Source organism: Aythya marila (assembly GCF_965140915.1).
Source record: "Aythya marila genome assembly, chromosome: 3".
Lineage (NCBI taxonomy): Eukaryota > Metazoa > Chordata > Aves > Anseriformes > Anatidae > Aythya > Aythya marila.
This window is the reverse complement of record NC_139044.1, coordinates 89135617-89160732: the sequence shown is the minus strand read 5'-3', so window position 1 is coordinate 89160732 and position 25116 is coordinate 89135617. Positions and strand designations below refer to the sequence as shown.

At 35.7% G+C, this 25116-nt stretch overlaps 1 protein-coding gene across 1 annotated transcript in view; it reads left to right on the top strand.

The window, feature by feature from the left end:
• ADGRB3 (adhesion G protein-coupled receptor B3) overlaps window positions 1–25116 on the top strand; it is a gene marked incomplete at its 3' end in the record, with an annotated part of 461362 nt that overhangs the window by 358317 nt on the left and 77929 nt on the right. The window contains exons 16-18 of the mRNA XM_082757992.1: window positions 6459–6585; window positions 8236–8339; window positions 11195–11297. Coding sequence (XP_082614118.1) covers window positions 6459–6585; window positions 8236–8339; window positions 11195–11297 — 334 coding nt within the window. The remainder of the gene's footprint in view (window positions 1–6458; window positions 6586–8235; window positions 8340–11194; window positions 11298–25116) is intronic.

The window sequence follows — 25116 nt, the reverse complement described above, 5'->3', positions numbered from 1 at the left end:
TTCACTGTAGAATTTGCAGTAGAGTTGACCAATTTGCTCTAATTATTATGGCTTTTATGAAAATAAGACACATGTCTCTGTCACTTCCTAAGGGAAATAGGAATATTTCTATGGGAAATAGAATATCCTGGAAGGAAATTGTGGCCTCTTGTTTGATCCATTCACCCTGTAGGTCCATTGGGAAAGAAGACATAGTTCTCATAAATCCTTAGCAGATGTACACATCCTTTGGCAGCATATGCACGACAGGAATGCCCACTACTTACTCCTGTGCTTTGTTTGAGAATATCTACAAGGCCAGAGATAAAGCTACGGAAAGGAATTCACTTCTCTCAGTTTTTGGATGTATTACTACATCCAAATATTTTTGTAGTAATACATCCAAAAACTTCTTGGATTTTTTCTGTAGTCTTGAGAAAAGTGGGAGAATGTTTTTGCTCGAGTGTCCATTATTAGGTTCCTTTAATAAACAAACAAACAAACAAACAAACAAACAAATAAATTGTTCTTGTAAGTTTGCTTTATAGGAGTAATATCCAACGAGAGGCAGGAAACTCCTGGTACTTATTTCATACCATTTTCATCATATTATTCCTTTAGAGTTTATTTTCCTTTTATATTTTGACACTTTGCGTTATGCTGATGTCAGAGAGACTGTTGATCACAGTACAGTTTATGCATGTTGTTCTATAGATTATGCCCTAAACTGCATGGACAGGAAGGATATAGAGTATTAAAGTATTGCCCCAAGCATTAATACTCTGTGCTTTTCTTTGGGTGAATTATTTGGGTAGTGGTCAAACTGACAATCAAGGGAATTTTTGGTTTTCTCCCCGATCTTGCTATGTGTTGGAGATTATAGAAAGTTAATGTGACAATCTGTGCTTATAACTAGAATGGCTATGTTGTAAAACTTATTTTTTAGGGTTTAATATCTTATCTGTTTTAAATCACATTGGACTAAAACTTGATTTCCAGCCTAGATGCACACTTGTTTTACAAAACAAACAAGCAAACAACAACGACAAAAAAACTTACATTGTTAAGTATGTCATTGTGGAAAACTAAACAATTCAGTGCCTTATTTGGAAAGGTGGCCTTATTCTTTAGGAAATTGAACTCCCCACAGTATTTTAGTTGGAGATCCAGTTGCAAGATAACCATCACACATCTTTTTCTTCTGATACCTCACAAAATTCAGAGATCCTTTTGGGGACATTTGTATTGTATTAAACATGTACTCATAGGACAGTTATTTTTTGTCCATTTTATTTCATCTCCACAATTTCATGCATTATTTTTCCTAAATTGTATGAGGGGGAGGAAAACCCTGAGACATACTGTTAATCATATTAACAATTTCAGGATAAACAATACTTTGGTAAAGTACGGTTTCTATGTGTTACATTATCATGCAAAGTGTTTGCATTCATCTGTTTTCTTGGTGGTTGTGTGTTTGGGTTTGTTTGTTTGTTTGTTTTTACATTAGGAAAACTGTGGAGATAAAACAGATGTTGCTATGTACTACTGGTAGGAATAAGATTGATCACAGCAGAAATTATGCATACTAAGGATTAGGTCAAGCCTGAGACATATGGACATGCACAACTGAAAGGAGACTCCTGCAGTTCAGCCTTCCCTATGGCTTCCCTGAGGTTTTAAATCCAGGTGTAAAGAAGTAAGCAGGTGTTGAAAGGACTTTATCTTCACTAATATGCCAGCTAGCACATCTGAACAGGCACAATGGTGTACATAATCTGCTACTCATAAGGGCCATAAGTTTATTTTCTATCTTTTGCTGGGCTAAAAAAATATTGTCTGCATTTTCCCTGTCTTCATTATTTGTCATTATTTGTCACTGAAAATAAAATTGGAATACCAAAGTCTGTTCCTAATGGAAAAACAGCACCTGGCTGAACAGAAAACAATGTACAATAATGTACATGCTCCAAAAGTGAGGAGAATTTAGATGACCTTATGAGAATTAATGTTATAATTTCCTAGCTTCTGTGTATTCTGCTTTCTACTGTGTTGAAGTAATGTAATATGCAATATGTAATTTCCTGTTGCACATTAAACACATATATCAGTCATCAAATATATTACTAAAGTAAGCTAACATGCTGCATGTATAGCCAAGATGTTAACTATTTGTTTATGACACTCAAAAACCCAAGCCACTACTTGAATCACTAGTTGCCAGTATGGAAAAAATATTTAACAGTATTATCCATAAATAATTTCCTTTTTCTTTCATGCCTCTTAAAGCATGTCCCTAAAAGTAAATAAATAAATAAAATGAAATAAAAATTAAATTGGATACATTGGATAAAATCCTTCAAAGTAAACTAATAAGGTAGACAGTGTACATTATGTGGTTAAGTTCTTTACTAAGTGAGTGGTTTTGACAGCAATGTCATCGCTGATTTTTATTCATCATTATGTTAAAGTAGATAGAACAATACAATTAGTAAGATGTATATTATTAAATTTAACAAAATATGTGAATAATAACTGATAAGTCATGCCATAAGACCAAGAAAAATGCTGCAAAATAGGGGAAACATAACTGTTAGCATAATAAGTGCAGCTTGATCATCAGTCTGTGTCAGGTTGGTAGTTGTGTCTGTGAATTATTTGTGTCTTTTATTCTACAAAAATGCTCCTATCCTATAAACTGTATTTCCATTTCAATATCTGAGACAGTCGTGTCATTGTTTTCAGTAGGAGGAAACACTTATATATCATGCAATACTGCATAATACAGCATTAAACAGTAAAAATCACTTTATTTCTGCTATATCACATACAATTAAAATACTTTTCTGTACATCATTTGCCCGTTATTTTTATTGCACAGTATGTTCCCAATTCTTGATTAGAAATAAAAAGTTTACGTTAAACTCTAAAAGGGTTTCGAAAAGACACTCTAGCATTTTTCTGTCAAGACTACCCTGAGAAGGACATAATCAGAAGCAGGTTCTGGGGTGGGCTTATGCCATATTAGCCAAAGATCCATGGGGCTGAATTACATCCTACTCTGACTTTTTTTTTTCCTGTTTACCTGCTTTCCCCACTTTTTCCCATGCCTAAACTGCAGAATGACACAGGATCCGCAATGGTGAATCTATGCTTCTTGGGAATTCCTCTGCTTATATCATGGGAATTTTGCCAGGTTGATTAAATCATCTGTAGCTCAGTGGAACAGTACAAAATTGCCAATAATGGGCATGAACCTACATCTATATTTGCTACATATTTTCAATTTGATAATTTTCCTTGCTATAAATAGAACTTGTGTTAATAGCACCTGTCACTCCTTTATAGCTTCTGCATAAGAAGAAAGATCCACAGGAGTAATAGGTGCCCCTTTGCATATTCATATAACCCTAAACATTAGACATATATTCAAAGAAAATTACACCAAAAAGGAATGAAACTTCTGAATATGTGACAGATTCTGACAAGCCCAGGAGGGTTGTTTTACTAGAGGGACAGATTATCGTAGGTGAAGGACTTGATCAACAAGCATAGCATTGAGATCTACTGATTATCAGATATCTGTTTTAAATCCATATTTCTATTCCTTATTTACTTTATACCTAAAATCAAATACTGATTTTATGCTAGCAAGTCAAAATGTCCAGCATTTCTGAGTAAGTAATCATACATTTACTGTTCTGCAGGCATGAGCATCATGCAACAAATTTCAGTTACAATTTTCCACTGGATTCTGCTCATTATTCTGTGTTCTTCATGGAGTTAGTGTAAAAATCTGCACAGCTTCTGTCAGCCATCATTTCAACAGGCTACAAATATATTTATTAATGATTTTTTTTTTTTCAACTGTATCGGTTAGAAAGAAGAGCTAGACCTTATTTAATCACTGAATTTTCATCTGTTACATATTGAAACATAATACTGCTGGGCAAGAAATAGAAGTGTGTCATTGAAAACATATGAACAATGAAATGCAAAAAGTGTAAATATTAGCCTGACTCTGCTGCTGCCCTGTCAATGAATGTTAAGTTCAATTAGAGTACTTCCTTCACTCCAGAGTGCTTTTGGAAATTCCACCAAAATTTTCAATAATATTCAAGCAGTTTTGCAAAATATGTAGTGCATTTGTAATATCTGGTGATACAGCGCTACGGTAAACTGCTCAAATAATGTGTGATTGGAATTTTACATTTGCATGAGTGACTTGAGGAGAAGAATCTAACCCTCTAAACCTGGTGGACTGCCCATGATTTATACTAATTTAAATGTAATTATAATTATATCAGATGTTTTGTTTTAAATTAAGCTGATCTCTGTGGTTGTCTAACTTTTATAATTAGAACTTGTATAAAGCTCCACATTGTACACCATCTGCAAGGATTTAGTGTTAACTGGATGCACTGTACTTTTCAGCATAGGGTGAATTCAGTATATTAAATCTTATTCTCAGAATGAATAATATCTTCCTTTTGTTTTAAAAATATGTCAATTTCTCTTAAGCTATCATTATTTAATATTTAATCAGCACAGATAAATGTATTTCATTTGGCCGTAACTGTGTGTCGCAATAAGATAAGAAGCAGGAAAGTTAATAAAGTAAATTGGTTAGGTTGTCCAGAAGATAATGCCTCAGAATATAGAATGTGTAACTACATTTTTCAAAGTGGATGTTATTTAGCATGTGGCTCTCTGAAAGACACAATTTGTGAAGGAAAGCTAGCAGACAGTTTTAGTATCTTGAAGAATTGGTGATTTTCTCTCAATTGTTTCCCTCAGTTGCCTTTTGTTTTGCTTATTACAGGGCACTGTTCTAGAGACAATAGTGCGTAAGGGTTACATCTGTTGTGCGTTCAAAAGCTAGTGGCGCACAATGCCGAGGTGGGCTAGGGCTAACTGCATTCCGAGTGGACTTGGGATAACAAATTTTCTTTGCATGAGGGCCCTGACACGTACAGCCACTCACAAGTGTGGATTGTTGAGGCCGAAGAGGTGAAACAAGGGTGATCCCAGTGACTGGAAATTATTATTCCTCCACCTTCGTTTCTGTGTTTTCAAGTCATTTAGTGACCTGAGGTGATATTGACAGGAATTGACAGCGCACACGGTGCTGCTGCCAGCAGAGTCCTGCAGTTGCTCCCTGGACATGAAAGGAGGGGAAACAAGAAGAACCCAATTGTTGTTCTCTAAACGTAACATATGTAAAGATAATAGGTTTGAATTAGTTGAAATCAACCCCTTTTTCCTGTAGAAATGATCCCACCCCATCCCCCCGTAATCCATGAAAAAAAGGATAACTGATTTTTTGTCTCTCCCTCCCTCTTCCCTTGCCCGCACAAAGAAAACGTGGGTTGATACCATTTTTATTGTTATGCTGGGGTGGGTTTCAGACCTCGCATTAGCATATTGAATGTCTAATTGAATTCGGGGGCTGTGTTAATCATCTTGTTTTGTTTAGGGGCGGTTGGTGAAAAGTGCCAGCTAATGATCTCTTTGGCTTGGGGTTAGCGTGGTGCTGCCACCCCAAGAAAAAGAAATCGGGAAGGGGGAGGGAGCTAGGGGAAGGCGAGTTGACTGAGTGATGTCTGGAGGGCGAACTCGTGTGTCTCTTTGGTAATGTTGTGTGCTGCTGTACTGAAATCCACCCCTCTGCTGGAGCTCAGGCAAGAGTTGGAGGCATCTGATGCTGCCGTTTCCAGGGTGAAATTTCCAAGGCTGATCACTAAAAACAACAACCAAAAAAAAAAAAAAATCCACGGCAAAAATAGCCATCAGAACAGAAGATCCAGCATCTCCCTGTCCAACTGGCATAACCCAGACAGGCGTTTGAGAACCATCTGCTTTTAAAACTATCCACACACACACAGTGAAGAAAAAAAAATAAAAATAATTAAAAAAAAATAAAGAAAGAAAACAAAGAAAGAAAGAAAAAAAAAAGACACTACAAGTAGCGACCACCACATTTTTTTTTTTTTTTTTTGTAAAAGGGGCCAGAAACTGAGCTGGTATGGAGAAAAAAGAGAGAGAGAGAGAGAGAGAGAGAGAAAAAGCCTCCCCCTCTTCCCCCGATGAGTTTTTCGCAGTGCTCTGGTGAGGCTCGGAGGTGGCTGGCAGCGCAGGGGGCGGCTGCTGCCGCGGCTGGCGGGGCTCCGCGCAGCGCAGCGCGCCGGGCTTTCAGCACCACGGCGCCGGACAGCTCCGCGCCGCTCCGCGCTCCGTGCTCCGCGCTCCGCGCCCCGCTGCGCCGCGGGGGCGCCGCCGGTGCCGGCGCTGCCCCACTCGAAGTGCCTCTCCGCTGTCCGGGAACTACACGCTACACTCTACACTCTCCTCGCGATTTCAGCTGCATTGTCTCCTCCCGGAATTGGCCGTCAGGCGTAATTATCCCGATTTTTTTTTCTTTTTTTTTTTTTTCTTTTTTTTTTTTTTTTTTCCCCTCTCTCTCTCTCTCTCCTTTGCAGGAACGACTCTTTGGGAACCTGGTCCACCCAGGGATGTAAAACTGTGCTTACCGATGCATCCCATACGAAATGCTTATGTGATCGTCTCTCTACCTTCGCCATTTTGGCTCAGCAACCTAGAGAAATAGTAAGTAACAAAGGGGGGTGGAAAAAAAAAATCCAGTTTAAATGCAAAAGGCAATAGCGCGGGGGGGTGAGGGGAGGGTGGTCGAGATTTCCTCTCAGGTATATTTCAGACGTTGAATTGAGGAATTGTTTAATATTCCAGGTAGGCTAATGTTGTTAGTTTCCTGGTGGCTACAGTGTCTCAGAGAAGCGAATTCCAGATTCCGTGATATAACTAAATCCTAGTGAAATTTACATGTTCTCGAACTCTGGATTTCTCAGAGAAAGACTTCTAATTGTAATGCAAATGTGTTGAAAACTTTTGTATTGAACAATTATCAACTTAACAAGCTTTTTAAAGGTTGCAAGCCTTTTCAGGAGATTGTACAGGGCTTTATTATTTCTCTTGGTAGGATAACCCTAGATACTGTAGTTAAACAGATTGCAGATCTGCATTGGACATTTTCAGCACAGATTTTCTATGTAGCTGTTGATACAATGTAACAAAAATAAACAAGTTTTCATGTAAAAGAGGGAACATAAAGTATATGAGCAGACACAGCAATATTGAATATAAAAATAGCTCAAAAGCAAATATTTGTGAAGTTATCATGCTATGGTATAATTTAATGTTCCTGGTTTTAGAAGCATATGATCAGACTCTTTTTTGGAACAAAGTGGCTGGAATAAAATGTTACTTTCTGCCTCAGATGTGGCCTAAAAGTACATCAGTCTTATCTCCTATTTGGGTGACAAAAGATATCTTGATAAAATGTAATTTACAATACCTCCCTGAGCATTTTTGCAAACCAGACACTGGACCATTTTAAACTTTTAGGTCTATCTTTTTTTTTTTTTTTTTTTCTTTTTCCCATTTTTATTAGTAAGGACCATGTCTATTGCTGAACGTGAACACCTACACATGGAGGGAAAACCTTACCTGATATCTGATGATAATAGCTTATTTTGTGGCAGGAAAAGCTAGTTTGTTTTCAAGGTCATTTATTTATTTTCATATTTTATTAATACACAGAGTAAAAATGAGTTAATTCTAAATTTCCATTTTCTTTATGTAAGGCTTATGTTATTGTTGCCATAGATATCTTGCCATTCCTTGTAGATGGTCAGAGGCCCAAGCAAATTAAGTGTGTGAGTATAGTAGATCGAAGTCAAAGTTATTAAAAGTCAGAAAGTTTGATAATTCTGCAATAAGCATGAACCAAATTCTGGGAAAAATTACAGGATGATCTCTAATATGTTAGGGTAAAACCAAGCTGTTTCTTTAATACACAATTCCAAATGTTGCTGTTTCTCAAATTTTAAAATTGATTTTAACGGGTACTTCAAACTTGAATTTATGTTATAATCTTCTATTACATTGCAATATTACTATTTTTGTATTTTATTATTATTATTTTTAGATATTATGCGGGTATTCTAAGGCATTTTAAAGCCCAAAGGCCTCTGAGGATTGTATCAATAATTAAACAAATCTCAGACTTATGTATGGATCATTTTTGGAATTAAGTTGATTTCTGCTTCATAAGTAATATTATTGAAGCTATCTCTGACAGAGTTGCTGGATTTTGCTTTTAGAGCTTTCTTGTGTTGAACTGTTGTTTTAATTGCTGGAGTATGGTTTTCTTTCATGGTTATCTGTTGTAACCTACAGATCATGGAATCATCTGGTACACCCTCAGTAACCTTAATAGTAGGCAGTGGTCTTTCATGCTTGGCCTTGATCACCCTAGCAGTTGTCTATGCAGCATTATGGAGGTATGTAATGGATTGACAAAGTTGAATGTGAATGCATAGTTATATTTAGTTGAATTAAAATTTAAAGAGACTATTAGATGAAACATTTCTTATTTTAAAAATGTTAATTATACTAATTATAAAATGTAGTGCATGTTTTGATTTCTGTATCTCTTGATGTGATCGATTAGTTTTCCTCTCTTGGCCTACTGGCAATAGTATAGCCCACTTTACTTTACCCTCTTCAGTGTGAATGATATTGCTTTTTCAGTGAGGTATTTATAGTGCCAGTAAGCATTTTACATGTTTTTTCTACAAGACATGTTTCCTGTGAGAAAGTGAAGCAGTCTCAAATAGTGTGGTGGTACAGTCCAGTAATGTACTTTCTGTCCGTCACGAGTTTAATACATGACAAAATTAGATTGACTTAAAAGTACAATAGATAATCATGGAGAAAATGAATTTGTGATGTGATTAATTTTGAGATGAGAAATAACTTCATGTGTTAGTGTGGAAGATATAGAAAAGCGAGAGGAAGTGTGATATAAAGTAATAAATATATCCAAAAAAAAAAAAAAAAGAGAAAGAGAGAGAGAGAACATGAGTTTTCACTTAACTTTGATTCATAATACAAGAAAAGTAGGTACTCAACTAAAGAAGAAGAAAAACAGGGAGAAAATAGTAAATTTCAAAGTAATGTAAAATCAGCTAATAGGATTTTGCTTTTAGAAGCAGTTTGGTAATTTTACACCCTTTTCTCTTTCTCTAATTCAGGCACAGAGATTCACAGAACTAGAAACATATATAGTAAATATAGAATATCTAGTTATAAAAGTTATAATAATATTTTTTTAAAAAAGTATAAGAATTATCAGTTATTATCTGTCAAAGCTAAGAATGAGAGTATTTCAGGATATTCCCATCTGAGGTATTATAGTGTTATTTTTGCACTCCCTGATATATTTAGCACTTGGAAGGAAATACTGTCATGCTCAGTGGAACTTGCCTACTCCACTATGTTAACTTCCGAGTTGAGAAAAAATGTATGTGGTATATTATGGAAGACCTAACAAGGGTTCTGCATCCATCCAGCTGAAGACAATATAACTCAGAAAAATCTCCATGTTCTATCAGGGAGATATTTTGAAAGTATTATGATTACTGAGTGGTCTGTCATTTGTATCATTAAAATTTGCATTGAACAAGTTTCTTGAGAGCACATAGTAGCCAACTGTAAGGAGAAGATAGACCATGGAATTTATAAGTATATTTGGTTCACTGCTTATTTTTACAAAATTGGAGATGGGGAGAAACGTAATATTTTGACTCCATACCTATATCTGTATCTTCTCTTGCCTTCCCTTCCCTTCACTTCAACTTCCCCTCCATAGTAATAAGGGCCAACACTACTGCATTGGCAGAAAAATTAAAATCGTTCTAGCTTAAGTCAGTGTTTTGAGTTCCTCCTTGCACTGTATTTACTCAACCATTAAGATCCTTTATAGGCCATAGATACTCAGCGTTGGGATCTGGCCCACGTGAATCAATAGTTAACAAATTAGAAAGTTGCAGCATACTGTCCATCTATACAAAGGCATTAGACTTCCTGTATTTGTTTGCAAACACAGACTTAGCCTTAACAGCACTGTTATATTTCTAGAAAAACATGTGAATTGTGGTATGAGGGTTGTTCTGTCTTCTTATGTAAAAAATGTAATGGTAAATTAAATGATAGCTGAGTAAAAAGGACTATGATTTATTACAGGTCCAAAGTTGAGCATCTCTTATGGGTACATCACCCCTTGCTATGACCTCAGAGTGTCAGTTATGGGTGTACAGCTCAGGAGGAGAAAGCAATATTAACTAAGCTCAGTTGATAATTATATAGTATGATATATATATAGTCATAATATAGTCATAAAATATGTTAATATATGGCATAGTCTTCAGAGAACTGAGCACCCTTAACTTTCATTAACTTTAGTAGTCAAATTTACTCTGTTAGTGGCTCTGAAAATTGGGTCAGTAAGGTACTTCAATTGAAACCATCATTATTCTCTTTCTGTGCTCTAGTATATAAAAGCTGTATACAGAAAAATGAGAACATTTGCATCTTGTAAGGAAGTAGGTAATAAGAGTATTTGTACTTTTTCATCCTAAGCATACTTGTAAAATGAGTGTAATAAGTTGGCAAGAGAGTGTGTGATGCTCACTGCTATAATTTAAATCTTCCCGTACAAACACGAGCTATTTTTGGCATTAGGTTTTATGAAGATGAAGATCTTACAGTATTATTACTTCTCCACACAAATTATTTGTAAATGTGTTAGAACTTCAAGACTAATGTTGTTGTTATAACAATAATGCATTTCAATGTGCACTGCTATAGTATCATCAACCAATCTGCATCTTAGGTATGCATTGTGGACCAGATCTTCTCTTCATGTAAATCACCACATTTCTCTGAAGTTAGTTTGGTGACTCGTCTATGCCAGCTGTGGATATTCCCAGGGATGAGCAGGGAGCATAAATTACATGAATGCATCCAATCCCATTATCATCCGTATGGTGTCAGAAAAGTGTTGCCAGCAGTTTTGAAAAGAAGCATTGATAGAATCTTTTTTTTTTTCTTTTTTTTTTTTTTTCTTTTTTTAATATAGCAAGAAACTAAGAGGGAATTGCAGAATATCTATCCAAATACCATAGTTCTTATGTTTGAAACATGATATCTCACTGATACTCTGAGCACATGAAAGATTTTAGAGTACATCTCTCTAACATTTCTAAGAATTACATAAAGTTTTGCATGATTTACTAGTTGTTTTCCATTTAGAAAAGTTTTACATTCCTTTTTTTTTTTTTAATTATTTGAACAGGTACATCAGATCTGAGAGGTCAATAATTCTAATCAATTTCTGCCTTTCTATTATCTCATCGAATATCCTTATCCTGGTTGGACAAACTCAGACACATAACAAGGTATGATAGATAGCATAACATTTGCACTTAAATATTGATGCCTTTATTTTATTTGTGTTTAGCTTAAAATAAATGCATTTATTTACACCTTAGGACTTGGCATTTTTGGTAGACTGTTAACAGAAAAGTATTTTCCATGTTTCATAGTCATGTCTTCCCCTCCAAAAATCCCTTTTGGTATTGTTCCCTCTGGATAAGCTGTGCTCTCTGTGGTAGACTTGTATGTTTTCTAACTAAATTTCAAAGCAAAAAAGTTCAAAGACTCAACATCAAAAGCACAAATTCGGGTTCATTATAATAGTTGTAATAGGATTGTGCTACAGTGTTTTTGTCTTTTTATTAACATGCTTGTACTGAAAAGGCAAGTAGAAATTGCTTAGAAGTTAGAGTACTACTCTTGAAAAAGTGCACAAAGATATAACAAGCTATAGAACTGTTAAATCTCTGGATGATGTAGCTATAAGAAAGTAACAACCTTGCATACCTTACTTAGCAATAGATTGCAGATTTATTAGTAATCTGTTCTCAGGCTTTTTGAAGATATTCATGATTTGCCTCTTTCATGTAGACCAACCGTGTCATTGTTTTGAGGAACTTCCCAGTGCCTAGTGATGCTAGGCAACATTCAGAAGTGACAACAAGTGCCTGTTTAAAATTAACTATAGCTACATGACAGCTTGGGATATAAAATAGAATGCAATTCATGAGTAGGTCTATAGAAGGGTTTGGAGATTTTATGGCTTGGAGTGAGCAAGTATCTGTGAACTAATTCTTTATCCCATCATTTTAAACTACATAATACACTGCTTGTATTAATTTTACCAATATCTAATGAAATACCTTCATCATTCTGCTATGACTAGTGTTTCTATAACATATATATAATTAAATATTTTTTCTTTTCAAATGAGTTCTTAGAAACTTTGCTGCCTGAAGTATCATAAATTCAATAGAAGCCACATAGCTGTACTTTGAAAAACATTCAAAATATCCATAATTTCCAATATAAAATTTAACAAAATTATTGAAATTAAGATATTAATATTACTTAAAGTTCTGAAATTGTGTAGAAATGTAAATGAATAAAATATGGTTTTGCAGAAGGAAAACACCTGAGTCTTAGAGACTTTATTCAGGGGATAAAAAAGTCTGAAATGTGCAGGTGACTTCAGAACACCAGTAACAGAGGAAGGCAGAAGGATTTAGCTTCTCTAGAATTTCAGTAATGATATGCATAGCCATTTATACTCTTTTATTATGTATTTCAAGAAGTAATAAGTTTCTGTAGCTAAACGTTGCTGGTTGTAGTGCCATTGTGGAATCAGGATTTGAAGACACCAGACATATATGTGTTTGAGAACACACTACTTGGGTATTTTGGAAGCCTTACTCCAATGTTTCAGTATGGGAACACTGAACTCAAAGATGCCCTTAATCTTGATCCATTTTATGAATCTTAATCTCCTTGAGCTCCCTCACTTCTGCTTCCCGAACTCCTAAAAGTGCAGAGATATTATATTGACTTATTTTTAAGAACTACAGATCCTAAGAATGGAGATGTCCAGTGGAAATTATTGACAGAAAAACACAACACATCACAAGGTTTACATTTTGAATATATGGCCTGAAAAAAGACTGTAAAATATCTCTTTTTACTACACTTGTCTTCTTTTTGAGTCCATGTCTTGTTTTTGATACACATACCACCAGGGAGCTTCTAGCCAGGGAGTACCTCTAATGGATCAAAGGCAGAATACACTTTTTATACCAAGGAAGATATTCCTTGTTAGACCAAAATTCTTTTTATCACTATGTCCACTGACCTGTGAATTTTTTGTAACTGTAAGAGACTGGCCTATGAATGCACTATCAAAAAAATGTCCAGCAAAAGCCACGGTTTAGCAGGTGCTTAATCAAATTAAAATAATCAGACCTGGCCATGGCTTTGGTATGTTTGTAAATGCAGATCCATTTTGGTATCAGATGCGTTTCAAAACAAGCTCTGAATTCTGTATTTTCCAAGTTCATATATGACCAGAAGAAGCCACTGTTTGATTTTTAGTCCTTAGACATAGGTTACAGTGCTGACATCTGTAGGAAAAAAATATGTTTTCATTTTGCTGAGCTGGAAAATTCAATACGGAAATGAGAACCTTAGAAAGAAGATCTGTGCCTTAGCTATGGTTTAAGATGAAAAACATTTTTAGATTTTTTTTTTTTTTCTGGGATATTGTTACTTACTATAGATTAAAAGAAATAGGGTTTTAGAGTTTGAAAGTTTTGGGTCAAACTTTGGAAAGAATTTTATGAAGAATAACATACTATTCAAGTCAACTTTTTTTTTTTTTTCTGTACAAAAGACTGAGGTGGTATTTTATGGTAAGATGAACTCAGCTTTTTCAAAGTATTAGGGAAAAATTGAGAAATGTGATATACCATAAATGAGTGTTTATTCCATTCCATTCTCATTCTTATATCCATACAATTTTTATATTATTGAGGCACCCAGTTAGTGTCCATAGTAGGCTGCTGATGTTCATAAAGTTGAAGAATGTTCTGTTTTAGCATATTGTGATATGGCTTTGCTTCTGAATTTAAACTGTCCCGAGTTCTATTATGTGTGTATATTCCCTTTGAGAATGTGTGTTTTTAAGTCTAGTCAAAGATTAATTTCATTTTAAAGTTGAATAGTGTGTACATTAAGCATACTGAACATGTATTTATAACAAACAGAACTCTTTGCAGAGTTCTGCAAACTAGTTTTCTCTAGTTTTCTGTATCTTCATTAAACACTGCACCAAGGTTGAATATATTATTGAAGTTTTTACATGAACTGAGACAAAAAGTTTTTTAGTGAAGACTGAGTTTGAATATTACACTGTCTTTGGTTCAGCTAAATTCTGCCATTTTCAGTAAAAAAAGATCATGTAGAAGTAGTTTAAATTCTTTAAAGCTACCACACCTTTTCCATTTCTGGTATTTCTTGTTTAAAAATGAATGTTTCTCCAGTTTAAGTATGTAAATTGTAACTCAAGGACACCAACATTAGTCCAGTGGTCTAGGTCTAGGTCTGCGTCTGGGGGGTGTGGGGTGTGTGTGAAGTGGTTTGGTTCCTTTAGGAAGATTTGGATTGGAATAGCAAAAAAAAAAAAAAAAAAACCTTTTGTTAGCAGAAATGCCTTGCTGCTTTATTCCTTCTTAGCCCAATGTGCCATGCATTTTATTGAAGGCCCTGCTCAGAAATCTGCTGCTGTTTTCAGTATGTTTGTCCAAGATTTTCCAGAACTTTATTCAAAGCCTTCTTAATATGTCAAACTTTGTAAGAGATCTCTGTTTTGTAAGACTCTGTCTTGAAGCACAGGTCACTGAAGACCGTATTTGGAGGAATATTACAAAATTAATTACATATCATGTTTCAATATAATCAGCGTTATACTAGGCATGATAAGCATACTAATTTACTTCAGTATTTCTTTCTGTTTTTTGTTTTCTTTTCCAGGGTAAATCTTAGTGTTACGTGTTAGACCCATAATCTTATTTAAATGTGAGGATACCTGTAATGCAACTGACACACTAGGGATAGCCTTTTTACAGCTGAATTTAGTTGTAATGTTAAAATTAAGTCTCTTGAATTAGGGAAAGGTAACATTTTTCATGTATAACCTAAATGCTCAAGTATATGTTATTTCACATATACTGTGAGATGTTCTGATAAAAATGATTACAAAAGCAATAAGTTTTTACTTTGAAGAGACTGACAGCTTTCTTTGGGGAAATATCTATGAGTGATTCGTAGGTTTCGCTGTAATGTATCTCTTGCTATATAATCTGTTCCTTAATGTTCTTCTTCCCATTGGGAAAATCAGTTTTATTTCTTCTATGTGTGGACATTTGGCATTCAAACAATAAAGCTTTATTATGTGTCTGTTACCATTTAATGAATAGATTCTCTACTCCCAACAAGTTATTGATTAATATTATGTTGATTTTTTCATAAATTCTCTTTTTGTTTGCATACATTTAGAAAATACATTGTTTTGTTCACAGTTCTGCCTAAATAAAAACACGTTAGCTGTTTGATGTAAACAATTCCTGTTTACCTATTTTCCCTGCTAAGAAAACAAAGCTGAATAAAATTAAAAAAAAAAAAATACCAACAAAACATAGAATGACTTATACAGATGGGCAAAAAATAATTATTTTCCATATTATCTTTTTCTTACTGTACTTAAGAATTTCTTGCTGGAGTTTAGGTCACTTGTGAAAAGCAGGCATAGTTTTAGAAATGTGGCCTACACATTTTGTTAGTCATAATCAGATTTATCTGTACTTACCAAGGGAAGACCATGGACCAGAGCACAAGGCAAGACTTAGCAACCCTGATATTCTGTGTCAGCACTGTTTAATTGCAATATCCAGTTTATCATGCTTGCTATTACATTTTGGATTTCATCTCTTAAACCATACCTGCAAAGATATGAAAAAGGCAGGAATTTTATTTCTGATGTGTTTGGGGGAAAAAAAAAAGTCATAAAATTTTATGGATGACAGAATTAGAATGGTCACCAAACAAATAGGCCAACTGAACAAAAATAACTCTATTTCAGGTTTTTTGTTTGTTTGTTTGTTTTTTAGTAGAGGTTGTAGTCTGAAAGAAGCAAATAGAACTGGAAAGGAGCTGAGAAGCCACAGCATTACATTCCCACAGCACTGTGAAGCAGATGACTGTAACTAAGGCTCCCTCAGGTTTTGAGAACCCTCAGGTGGGTGGAGGGATCCCCTGAGAACCCAGCAAATGTTCAGGTGGCATTAATGCTGTCTCTAACCATGTGGCTCTTGCCCCATATCTGCCACTGCCTTACAGATGCAAGCATCATGGCAATATATCTCCTAGGAAACAGCGGGGGAGACCTAAGAGCAGATGGAATGAACAGAAAAAATGATGCTAACACAGCATTAAGGTTATGTTAGAAAATCAATGAGGAAGTAGGGAGTTTAATGTCTCAAGCAGCAGCACTCTATTTCAGCTCTTGCCCTGAGAACTTCTGGACGATACCAACCATTTAAACAGTAGGGTCTGGGCAAATATGTCCTTCAATTTTTGCCAGTACCCAGCTGCCAAATTAGTACCTTCGCTGCTGATTGTCATCTCTTTCTTTGTGCTCAACAGTTTTTTGAACAACTGAGCCACAAAGTCACTGGCATAGGTCAGCCCTCACAGAAACCCACCAGTAAATAGGTCATCAGTTGGAGCGCATTGCACCACACACAGCTGTGTATTTGGGAACTCAGAAACAATTAACTGAAGAGAGCCCTCTTAAACGAGTAACTATTACAGGAGTAGGTCTGTTTAAGCAACACGGTTTCACCATGCCAAATTCTGACAGAACCCGTTAACATCAGCTGAATTAACTACCTACTTTTAAATTCTCAAGAGAACCTCTGGGAGCAGATCTCTCTTACCCAAGATCAGTAAACATTGTCATTCATACAACTGTTACCTGCCTCAGAGGAGAAAGTAACATTCTTCTCAGAAATGCCTGCCAGTCTGTTTCTCAAAATAAATCAACTTTATCATTCAGTTTGCTATTTCTAAACAAACCAGACATTTTGATTGTATGTGGGCTAGGAAAAGAGATTGGGTAGATATTAGAAGCATGTGGTCTTTGCTCAAATTCCCAGAACCTTTTTAAGAGCTCTGTGAGCTATTTTAGAATCACAGAATTGTTCAGGTTGGAAGATCATCTAGTTTAACCTCATTCTCAAATCAGGGTCAGCTTTATGGTCAGAACAGGTTGCTCAGGGCTTTATATAGTCAAGTCTTGAAAATCTCCAATTGTGGAGACTGCACAACCCCCTTGGGAAACTTGCTCCACTGCTTATCTGTCCTCATGCTAAAAATTTTTTGCATATATCTGGTCTGTACCTTTCTTGTTTCAATTTACCCTTATTGTCCTTTGCCATCCTACCACAAATCCCCGTGAAAACACTGGCTACATCTCTGTGAGCCCCCTACAGCCCCGGACAAGCTGCTGTTAGGTGCCCCTGAAGCCATGTTTTCTCCAGGTTGAAGAGGCCCACCTTCCTCAGTCTCTCCTCAAAGGCGAGTGCTCTACTCCCCAAATATCTTAGCGGCTTCTCTAAACTCACTTCAGATTATCAAGCTTTCCTTAGATTGGATGTATCAGTTGTATTGGACACAGTATTCTAGATATGGTCTAATGAGTACTGAGCAAAGGAGGAAAATCCATCCCTCAGTCTACTGGCTGTGCTCCTGTTGATGCAGCCCCAGATGCTGTTGACCAACTGTGCTTGTCAGAGCATGCCGTTGACTTACACTCAGCTAACTGTCCATACTCAGCTTACTGCCCATCCCTCCAATATGTCTAGGTTTCTCTGGATGGTAGAAGTGCACTCAAGCATATAGACTGCTCCCCTCCCAGTTTGGTGTTATCTGGAAAGAGCAAGAATTCCACTGCCTACTCCAGGTCACTAACATTAAACACAGGACCCTGGATAGACCCCTGTAGTATTCCACTTGCTATCTGTCTCCAGCTGAATTACCACTGGTACACTCTAAGACAACCATCCAAACAGTTTTTTACCCATTTGGTTGTTCACCCATCTGTGACTGTGACATCCTAGCCTGGATACAAGAATTCCATTGGAGACTTTGTTGGAGCTCATTATAATGAATTTAATTTTAATTAATTTAATAAAAAGCAAAAGTAGTGCAGTTTTGAGAATCCAAAATTCATCAAGTTTTACCTGTGAAAGACTCGGACTGTGTCTGACTCACAGCAGTATCAGCTGGTGCTTCTCAGCTGGTGGGACACCCACCCACCCACTTAGGCATGTGCTGATGAGTGTTGCACCAATGTAGTATACTCCCTCCTCCCTGGATGTAGTGCTGATCTTGGTGCTGGCATGTGAGCCTCTCTTGTCCTGCCTCAGTCCAAAGAAAAGGAGCTCAACCTTTACTGAGGTGACCTTTATTGTCCTGCTGTACTCAGAATAGGAGGAGAGGGAGGGGTAGGTGGAGAGGGGGGTGTTGTTTATGTTTGTTTGTTTATTTGTTTGTTTTTTGTCTCTTTGATCTTCAGGACCTTTTTTAAGTAGTTTGATCTCTTCTGGAATTCACCCCCACAGTCCTGAGCTCATACTCTCACAAACACCTGTTTGAATCATTTCAGACAATCTGTTGATGACTCAAGCAGCTATTCTGGGCTTCACACCTTTTCTCTACTTCTCTTCTGCTTATTTGTTGAATTCAAGTGGAAATAGAAAAACAGTCAATGGGAAGTAGATCAACCCACAAACAATTAAATATTCTTTTTTTTTTTTTTTTCATTTACATAGTCTTAGTTTTATAAAAGAGGAAACTATAAACACTTCTATGTGACAACAGTAAAAAGATTTCTAAATGGGGATACCATAGGAATAGACTTTACATGACTAAGCTGTTGAACAATAATAACACTAACATCAACACCAAAAACCAGTATTCAGCTACTAGGTTATTTTCATTCTAATATGAAAGTTGAATTTCCTGTATGGATTTTCCTATGTGGATTATCATGTCTAAGAATGCAGGTATAGAATCCACTCATCACATAAAACAAAGCAGACACAGGAACAGAGCAAGAAATTTTTGGTATAGATATTTGGTAAAATAATACATTAAAAAATACAATTCTTAGATAAGTGTAAAACTCATGTCCTAATAGAATTTGTATATCATTACTTATTCTTTACAGTAAAATGAAACATACTAGAAAAACCAAACTTCTTAAAAGTACTATTATTTCTGGAAAGAAAGAAAAAAAAAAAAAAAAAAAAAAAAAGAAAAGAAAAGAAAAGTGTGTCATGTATTACTAGATTTACTCAAACTAGTCCAGGATGCTGTTTTGAACAGCAGCCAAAAACAACCATTCCAGAAGAACAAAAATCTCTGTCCTGGGTAATTCTGAGTTAACCTACTATAGAGCTTATTAGATTGTTTAATTTGTGATTGATTTTAAGTGAGGGATGAAATGAACTTCCCATAAAATGATAATTGTTCTCAGGTGCTAAGATTAAGGTGTGGGTTCCAGTGCCTATGCCCAGGCCTGTTTATTCATTTTATATGTGACTGCCTTTGGAGGAAAAATAATAATGAGGGATGAGACTGGATCTCAAGTTTCTTTCTTTCTTCTCCTATGTATCTTGTTTACCTGGCTACCAGTAGACAGGTTTCAACAGGAAAAGCATAGAGTTTCTTCACCATTTCCACTTTTTAGCTCTTGAACAGTGTGATGGTAGGGGAAATTTCATGGGAAGTGGGACAAGCAGGATGTAAATCTGTCTTCTCCACATGCAGGTTAGCAATTTGGTGGAAGGTCAAGGATGGTCCCACAAATTCTCTCTTTTCCTGACTTTACTTTCTAAGAAAGAAACAGTTGTCACTGTGTGCATAACCCATTGAAGTTGGCATTCACTAAGTGTGGTCTGAGCATATAAATGTCATCATAAAAAAATAAATGTTAATTACTCTGGACCAAAGTGGGACTTTGTCATGAGAGGAATGCACAACTTTTCAAGGTTATGGATCAAAAATTATGTATCCAGAGATCCTTTTGGTGCTAGTGTAAAATGCATTCAGTGCCTCTAGTTTTGGATGGTTGCTGAAACATGACCTTTTCATATTTGTTTTCATGGACATACATGCTTGTATGGGTCCCAGTGAGTCACAGACATAAATGTGGTGCTGAAAAATTTGACAGTAACTGTGTTCCAGTATTTTTCTCTTTTGATGGTTTTGTCAAAAATTGTATAAAGCTGACATTGTGGATGAATAAGTAGGTATTTTATGAAATTTAATAAAAAATTATGATCAGAATACTTGTTGAAAGAAAACTGTAAATGTAAATTTAAGAAGTATGCATTTGGCTATAATCATGGACATTTTTAATGAATGTAATTGTGAGATTTCCAAAACTCTGCAGGGAAATGTACATGTTTGTAATAAAAAGGCCTCAAGCTGTTAAAACTGATAGAATTTCTGAAATGTCAAGCAAGTTCAGTTTGCACTAGACTTCTGGGTTTAAAAACAGGATGGAAAACATATTAGTATCTCTCTCTTCTGAAGAAAACTGAAATATATCTGGCACAAGGAGTCCAGCAGTTGGAAGGAAGTATGAATAAGGTTGGCACAAAACGTTGTTCCATTAGTAAGTGATTACATCTCTCTCTCTAATTAGTAGCATGGCATATAATTTGTGTTCTATGCTCTTTATTTCATAAAAAGTCACATCTTCAACCATGTTTGCTAAATAATTCCTATAAGCTAGGAAATATAAATGGATTATTTTTCTTTAAATACCACATAAAGTTAGGTGAAGGCTTAGAATGAGAATTATTTCCTTAACAAGCTTAGCTGAGCTATACAGGACAACAAAGCAATGTGTCAGAACCTACAGCTATTGAAACCTGAGTTTTAAAAAGATGGGATTAATTTTAAATCAGCTGTTATTTGCATTGAGATTTTACACTTCTTATATTTAAAAGGGCTTTCAAGTCTATGACTTTTACTGCATATCCTCTTATGTCAAGTCAATCAGAATTCAGGCTTGAGTGTTAGCAATTTAATTATTGCTATAAAACCTTCATTTTAGCACTGCTTATCTTTTAAAGTAAATACAGAATAGTAATAACATTTCATTGAACTGAATGATCTCACAAGGCTTTGCAGTCATACTACAATGGAAGAAAAAGTAGTTTTGCTATGAATAAGAGTTAGACCTCAGTATCAAGGCAACATTAGTGATGGACAAGAACTGCTACTAGGCTGAGTTTGTTTCCTGTAGCTATAAAACTCATCCCCTAAAATCTCTCCAGAAACCAATTTGTAAGAGTTTAAACCTGATCAAGTGTCTGTTTCTATTCATTTTAAATGATTCTTCCTTTTGGACAGAAGACTGAACAACAGTATCTAACACAAGTCAAAATATATTCTAGTCAGATTTTTAAACCTAAGTGAGAATGATTCACATTCCATAAATACCTAAAGAACATGTCTGTCCTAGTCAAACAACAATCACTAAACAATAAATCATGTCTGTTTAATTGTAGGAAATTGTCTGTAAATTACAGATAGGAAGCTTTCAAAACTTTGAGTTGTGGCATTAATCCCTGTGCACGTTTTGCCAATAGCAAATGCAAAGCCTGAAATGAATTATAACTAAGCCAAATTGCGCTGCCTTGCAGTTGCCATGGCTAGGAGCATGCATACAAGTTATTGATACAGCTCAGCTGACACTTGTTTTGCCATGATGACTTGATTGTGTGTTTGAGTCCCGGAAGTGTCAGTTCATTGAAGTTCAATACTCAGTGAAAAGGTATGGTAGGCAAAGCAGAACCAAGGTAGCACTTTGAGGTTTCTTTGTCAAAGAAGCACTCTGTAGGATTTTTGTTTAGGTAATGTGTATATTGCACCCAGCACAACTAGATCTTGGTAGTCTTTCAGTGTTACACAATATTAGTGTTAAATATGGGCTTTGATAAACTCAGTTCATAGCCCTGTATAATTCTGTATAATTAAAATTTCATTATGTGTCAGCTGGAAGGACTGGTTTTAGTGACTTGGATTCACTTGTCTTGCCTAGAAACTGATGAACAGAAACCTGCTAGCATGCTATGAAAGTTTAAACTTCTAGAAGGAATTACTCTAAGTGGTGTTGAAGAAAAGGGAATAAAAAATGGATGATTATGTATGCATGTAACAGTCTTTCTGTGCAGTCCCTAGCTTATTTCTTCTCCAAACCTCTTTCTAGGTTCATACACACAACACTGTGACAGACTGGTTCTCTCACCCTAAGACAGGCATTTGTTTTCAGTAGCTATTTATAATATAACATTACCCAGTTTCCAACTACAGAAAAAAAAAAAAAATCTCGTGCCTTCTGGCATCTGGAAGGGAAAATTGCTACCCCACAATGATCTAAACCTGCTAGTGCAATTGGTTTAGAGATGCTGCTGTGTGTACAGAGGATGGCAGTGATTTCAGTAGTAGGCTCTGCAGGCAAACCTATCTGATCTGCACAGATCACAGAGAGTCCGTTAAGGGAATTCCCAGCAGAGGAGTGGAAAGAATACAGATAAAGTTTCCAGTGGTAATTTGGCTCTGTCATTGTCATCCAGAGCATTGATATAGGCTGGGAGATTTTGCAGGAGGAGACATTCATGCTAAGTATATAATTTAAAACCTAACATTTTATACTTGGTAATTTTAGTTGCCAAGATGAATCTGAGAGACATGTAGCATTAATTATTAATTATCATTGTTGATGATAAAAATAAACCTATCATTAAGGCTCTGGGAATATTTCCAACATCAACAAATTTTCAATTTAATTTATTAACAGATATAAACATGTTCTTATTTTTTTTTATTTCTCCCTCCAGTCAGACCCTTAACTTTTTTCATACTCACCCCTCCCACAGGGAAGAGCCTGAATAAATATATTAGCCTTGCACTGTGTTCTCAATGTCAGCACATTGAGCTCTCTCAGCTTTCCTATAGAAACATGAAAGGAGGGAAAGAGGTAAGGATGAAGGGAAGGAAAGAGATAAGGACACCTTCAGCTGTAGTGAGTCTGTTCTGCCTACTATTTCTGATCATTTTGACCTTAGAAATGTTAAGTGGAACACAGAAGCACTGAACATTATGAAGAGAGCTGGACCTGCAACTCTTGTCAGGTATAACAGAGCAAAAACAGATGCTCTCTTTCCTCCCAGCAGCAAAAGTGAGGGTAATGTAGTCTACAGGGAAAAACTGTAGTAGAGGCAGTAGTGCTGTGAAAGGGACAAACTTTGGTTTTATTGATTGAAGTCATACATGACTGGATCCAAAGAATTATTTTATCCATTTATCTTTTTGTGTTAGCAGAAGCTTCCAAATTGACTGGAAGAATCACCCACCAAGCATTCCACATGTTGAGCAGATTAGGGTGTTAAATATGTAGACTTCAAAAGCTGATATACCAGCAAAACAGACAATAGGGGGAACAAATAAAAGGAGAAAAAAAGTCACAACTTCTATTCCACATACAGAAGGATACAAATAACGATAATATCATCATCAAAGCCAACATTTGGAAATTCAGGGATTTTTACACTTTTACACATGCTTTCTCCATTTCTAAGCAGAGAAGAGAGCTTACAGGACACTGTTATTATGTTCTGATCATGTAGGTTTTCTTCAGTATTTGAATTTCACTGGATAAAAATTTTCTGCTGATGGCAAGGAACTGGAACTTCGTAAGAAATACATGTGGCATCCAACTATGGTATTCAAATCCAGATGTGGCTGTAGCCAGTCAGACAGTTTTTGTTTGAAGGTCATTTTTTACAGATGAAGCAACTGTGTCCCTGGGTCATTGGAAAGTTTACCCGATGCTCCAGTGTGGAGTCTGGCAGAAAAAAACTCTTCCAGAAATAAAGTCTTTTAAAGAAGATTTACAAGTTAAAAATTAGAAGGTACAAGTTAGAAGGCCATGCACATGGCCACAATGCATGTGTCACATTTCTCCCTTTCCCTAAGATGCTCTCTGTTCTGTCTTAGAGCTTCACTGATTTTAGGGATTGAGTTCTGCATTCCACACAGATAGCTCCACAATAGCTCTACTATTTTTTCAGTAGCTGGTCTCTCAGTACATATTCTTTTACACTGGAATTCTTTGCATCCCATATATGTTAAATTTTTAATATGAGACTTAGTTAAACTTAGAGTCAGGGGTTAATCATGTGGTTAGCCATCCAGTTAATGACTTAAAATAACCAAAGGGATTTTATTTCCTTTAAAATGCTACTAATGCATTATTTAATAAGTCATAATTTGAATATAATAAAATGCCTAGACTCAGTCAATGATAATTGTGTTACTTAGAAACAATGTGAAGTCATGTACACTGAAAAGAATACAGTGGCATTTACTTTCAATCTGAAGCTATATGGCAGACATCTGTGTTTCTTTGAGCACAGTACTGCATTTTGCTTAATATTTATGGTTATTTTCCTTTCAAAATAAAATCTAAATTGGAACAGAGCTCAAAGTACTTTGGTAAAATAACCTTATATATGTTCGTGATTTGTAATTAGGAAGGAAAAAAAATTATTAAAAACTAAGATAAAGTATTACTAGCAATTATATCTTTAATTATATCAAGTGCCTTCCAGCACATAGTGTATGGCTGGAGAACAGCAGACCAACATGTTCACTAAATAGGACAGCTACCCATTCTTACCCTTTCAAACACCAACTCTTGGTAAAAGAGTTTGTCAGAACAGAGTATCACTGGTTTTGGGGAGAAAAGGGTCACCACAAAATAATTCCAATACCTGGTTACAATGAAAAATACAGGTCACTTCTTGGGCAGGAGTATAGCTGCTCTTGAGCTCTGTATACATTATGTCTGTCACAGACTGTGAGGCGAGAGGGAAAACCTTCCAGGGAGAACCTTCTCATAGGTGGGAACCAAGAACTGTTTTAGATATCCCCTGCTGCCACAGGTGGAGATTTCGCCTTCAGATATTCATGTCACAAAAATATTTTTTAAAATATTTTTTAATTTAAAAAATATTTTTAAATTAATTTTAATTTAAAAAATAGTTTTTAAATTAATGATGAAGAAAGTAAAGAAGCCACTTCACAGTCTCCTTTCATCAGTTCACGCCCCCCCCTCTTTTTTTTTTTTTTTTTTTTCTCTCTTCTTTTATCTTCTTTCTTCCTTCATCCCTTGTCAAGCCTTTATGATTTGACATTTTTTGTTTTTGGTCTGCC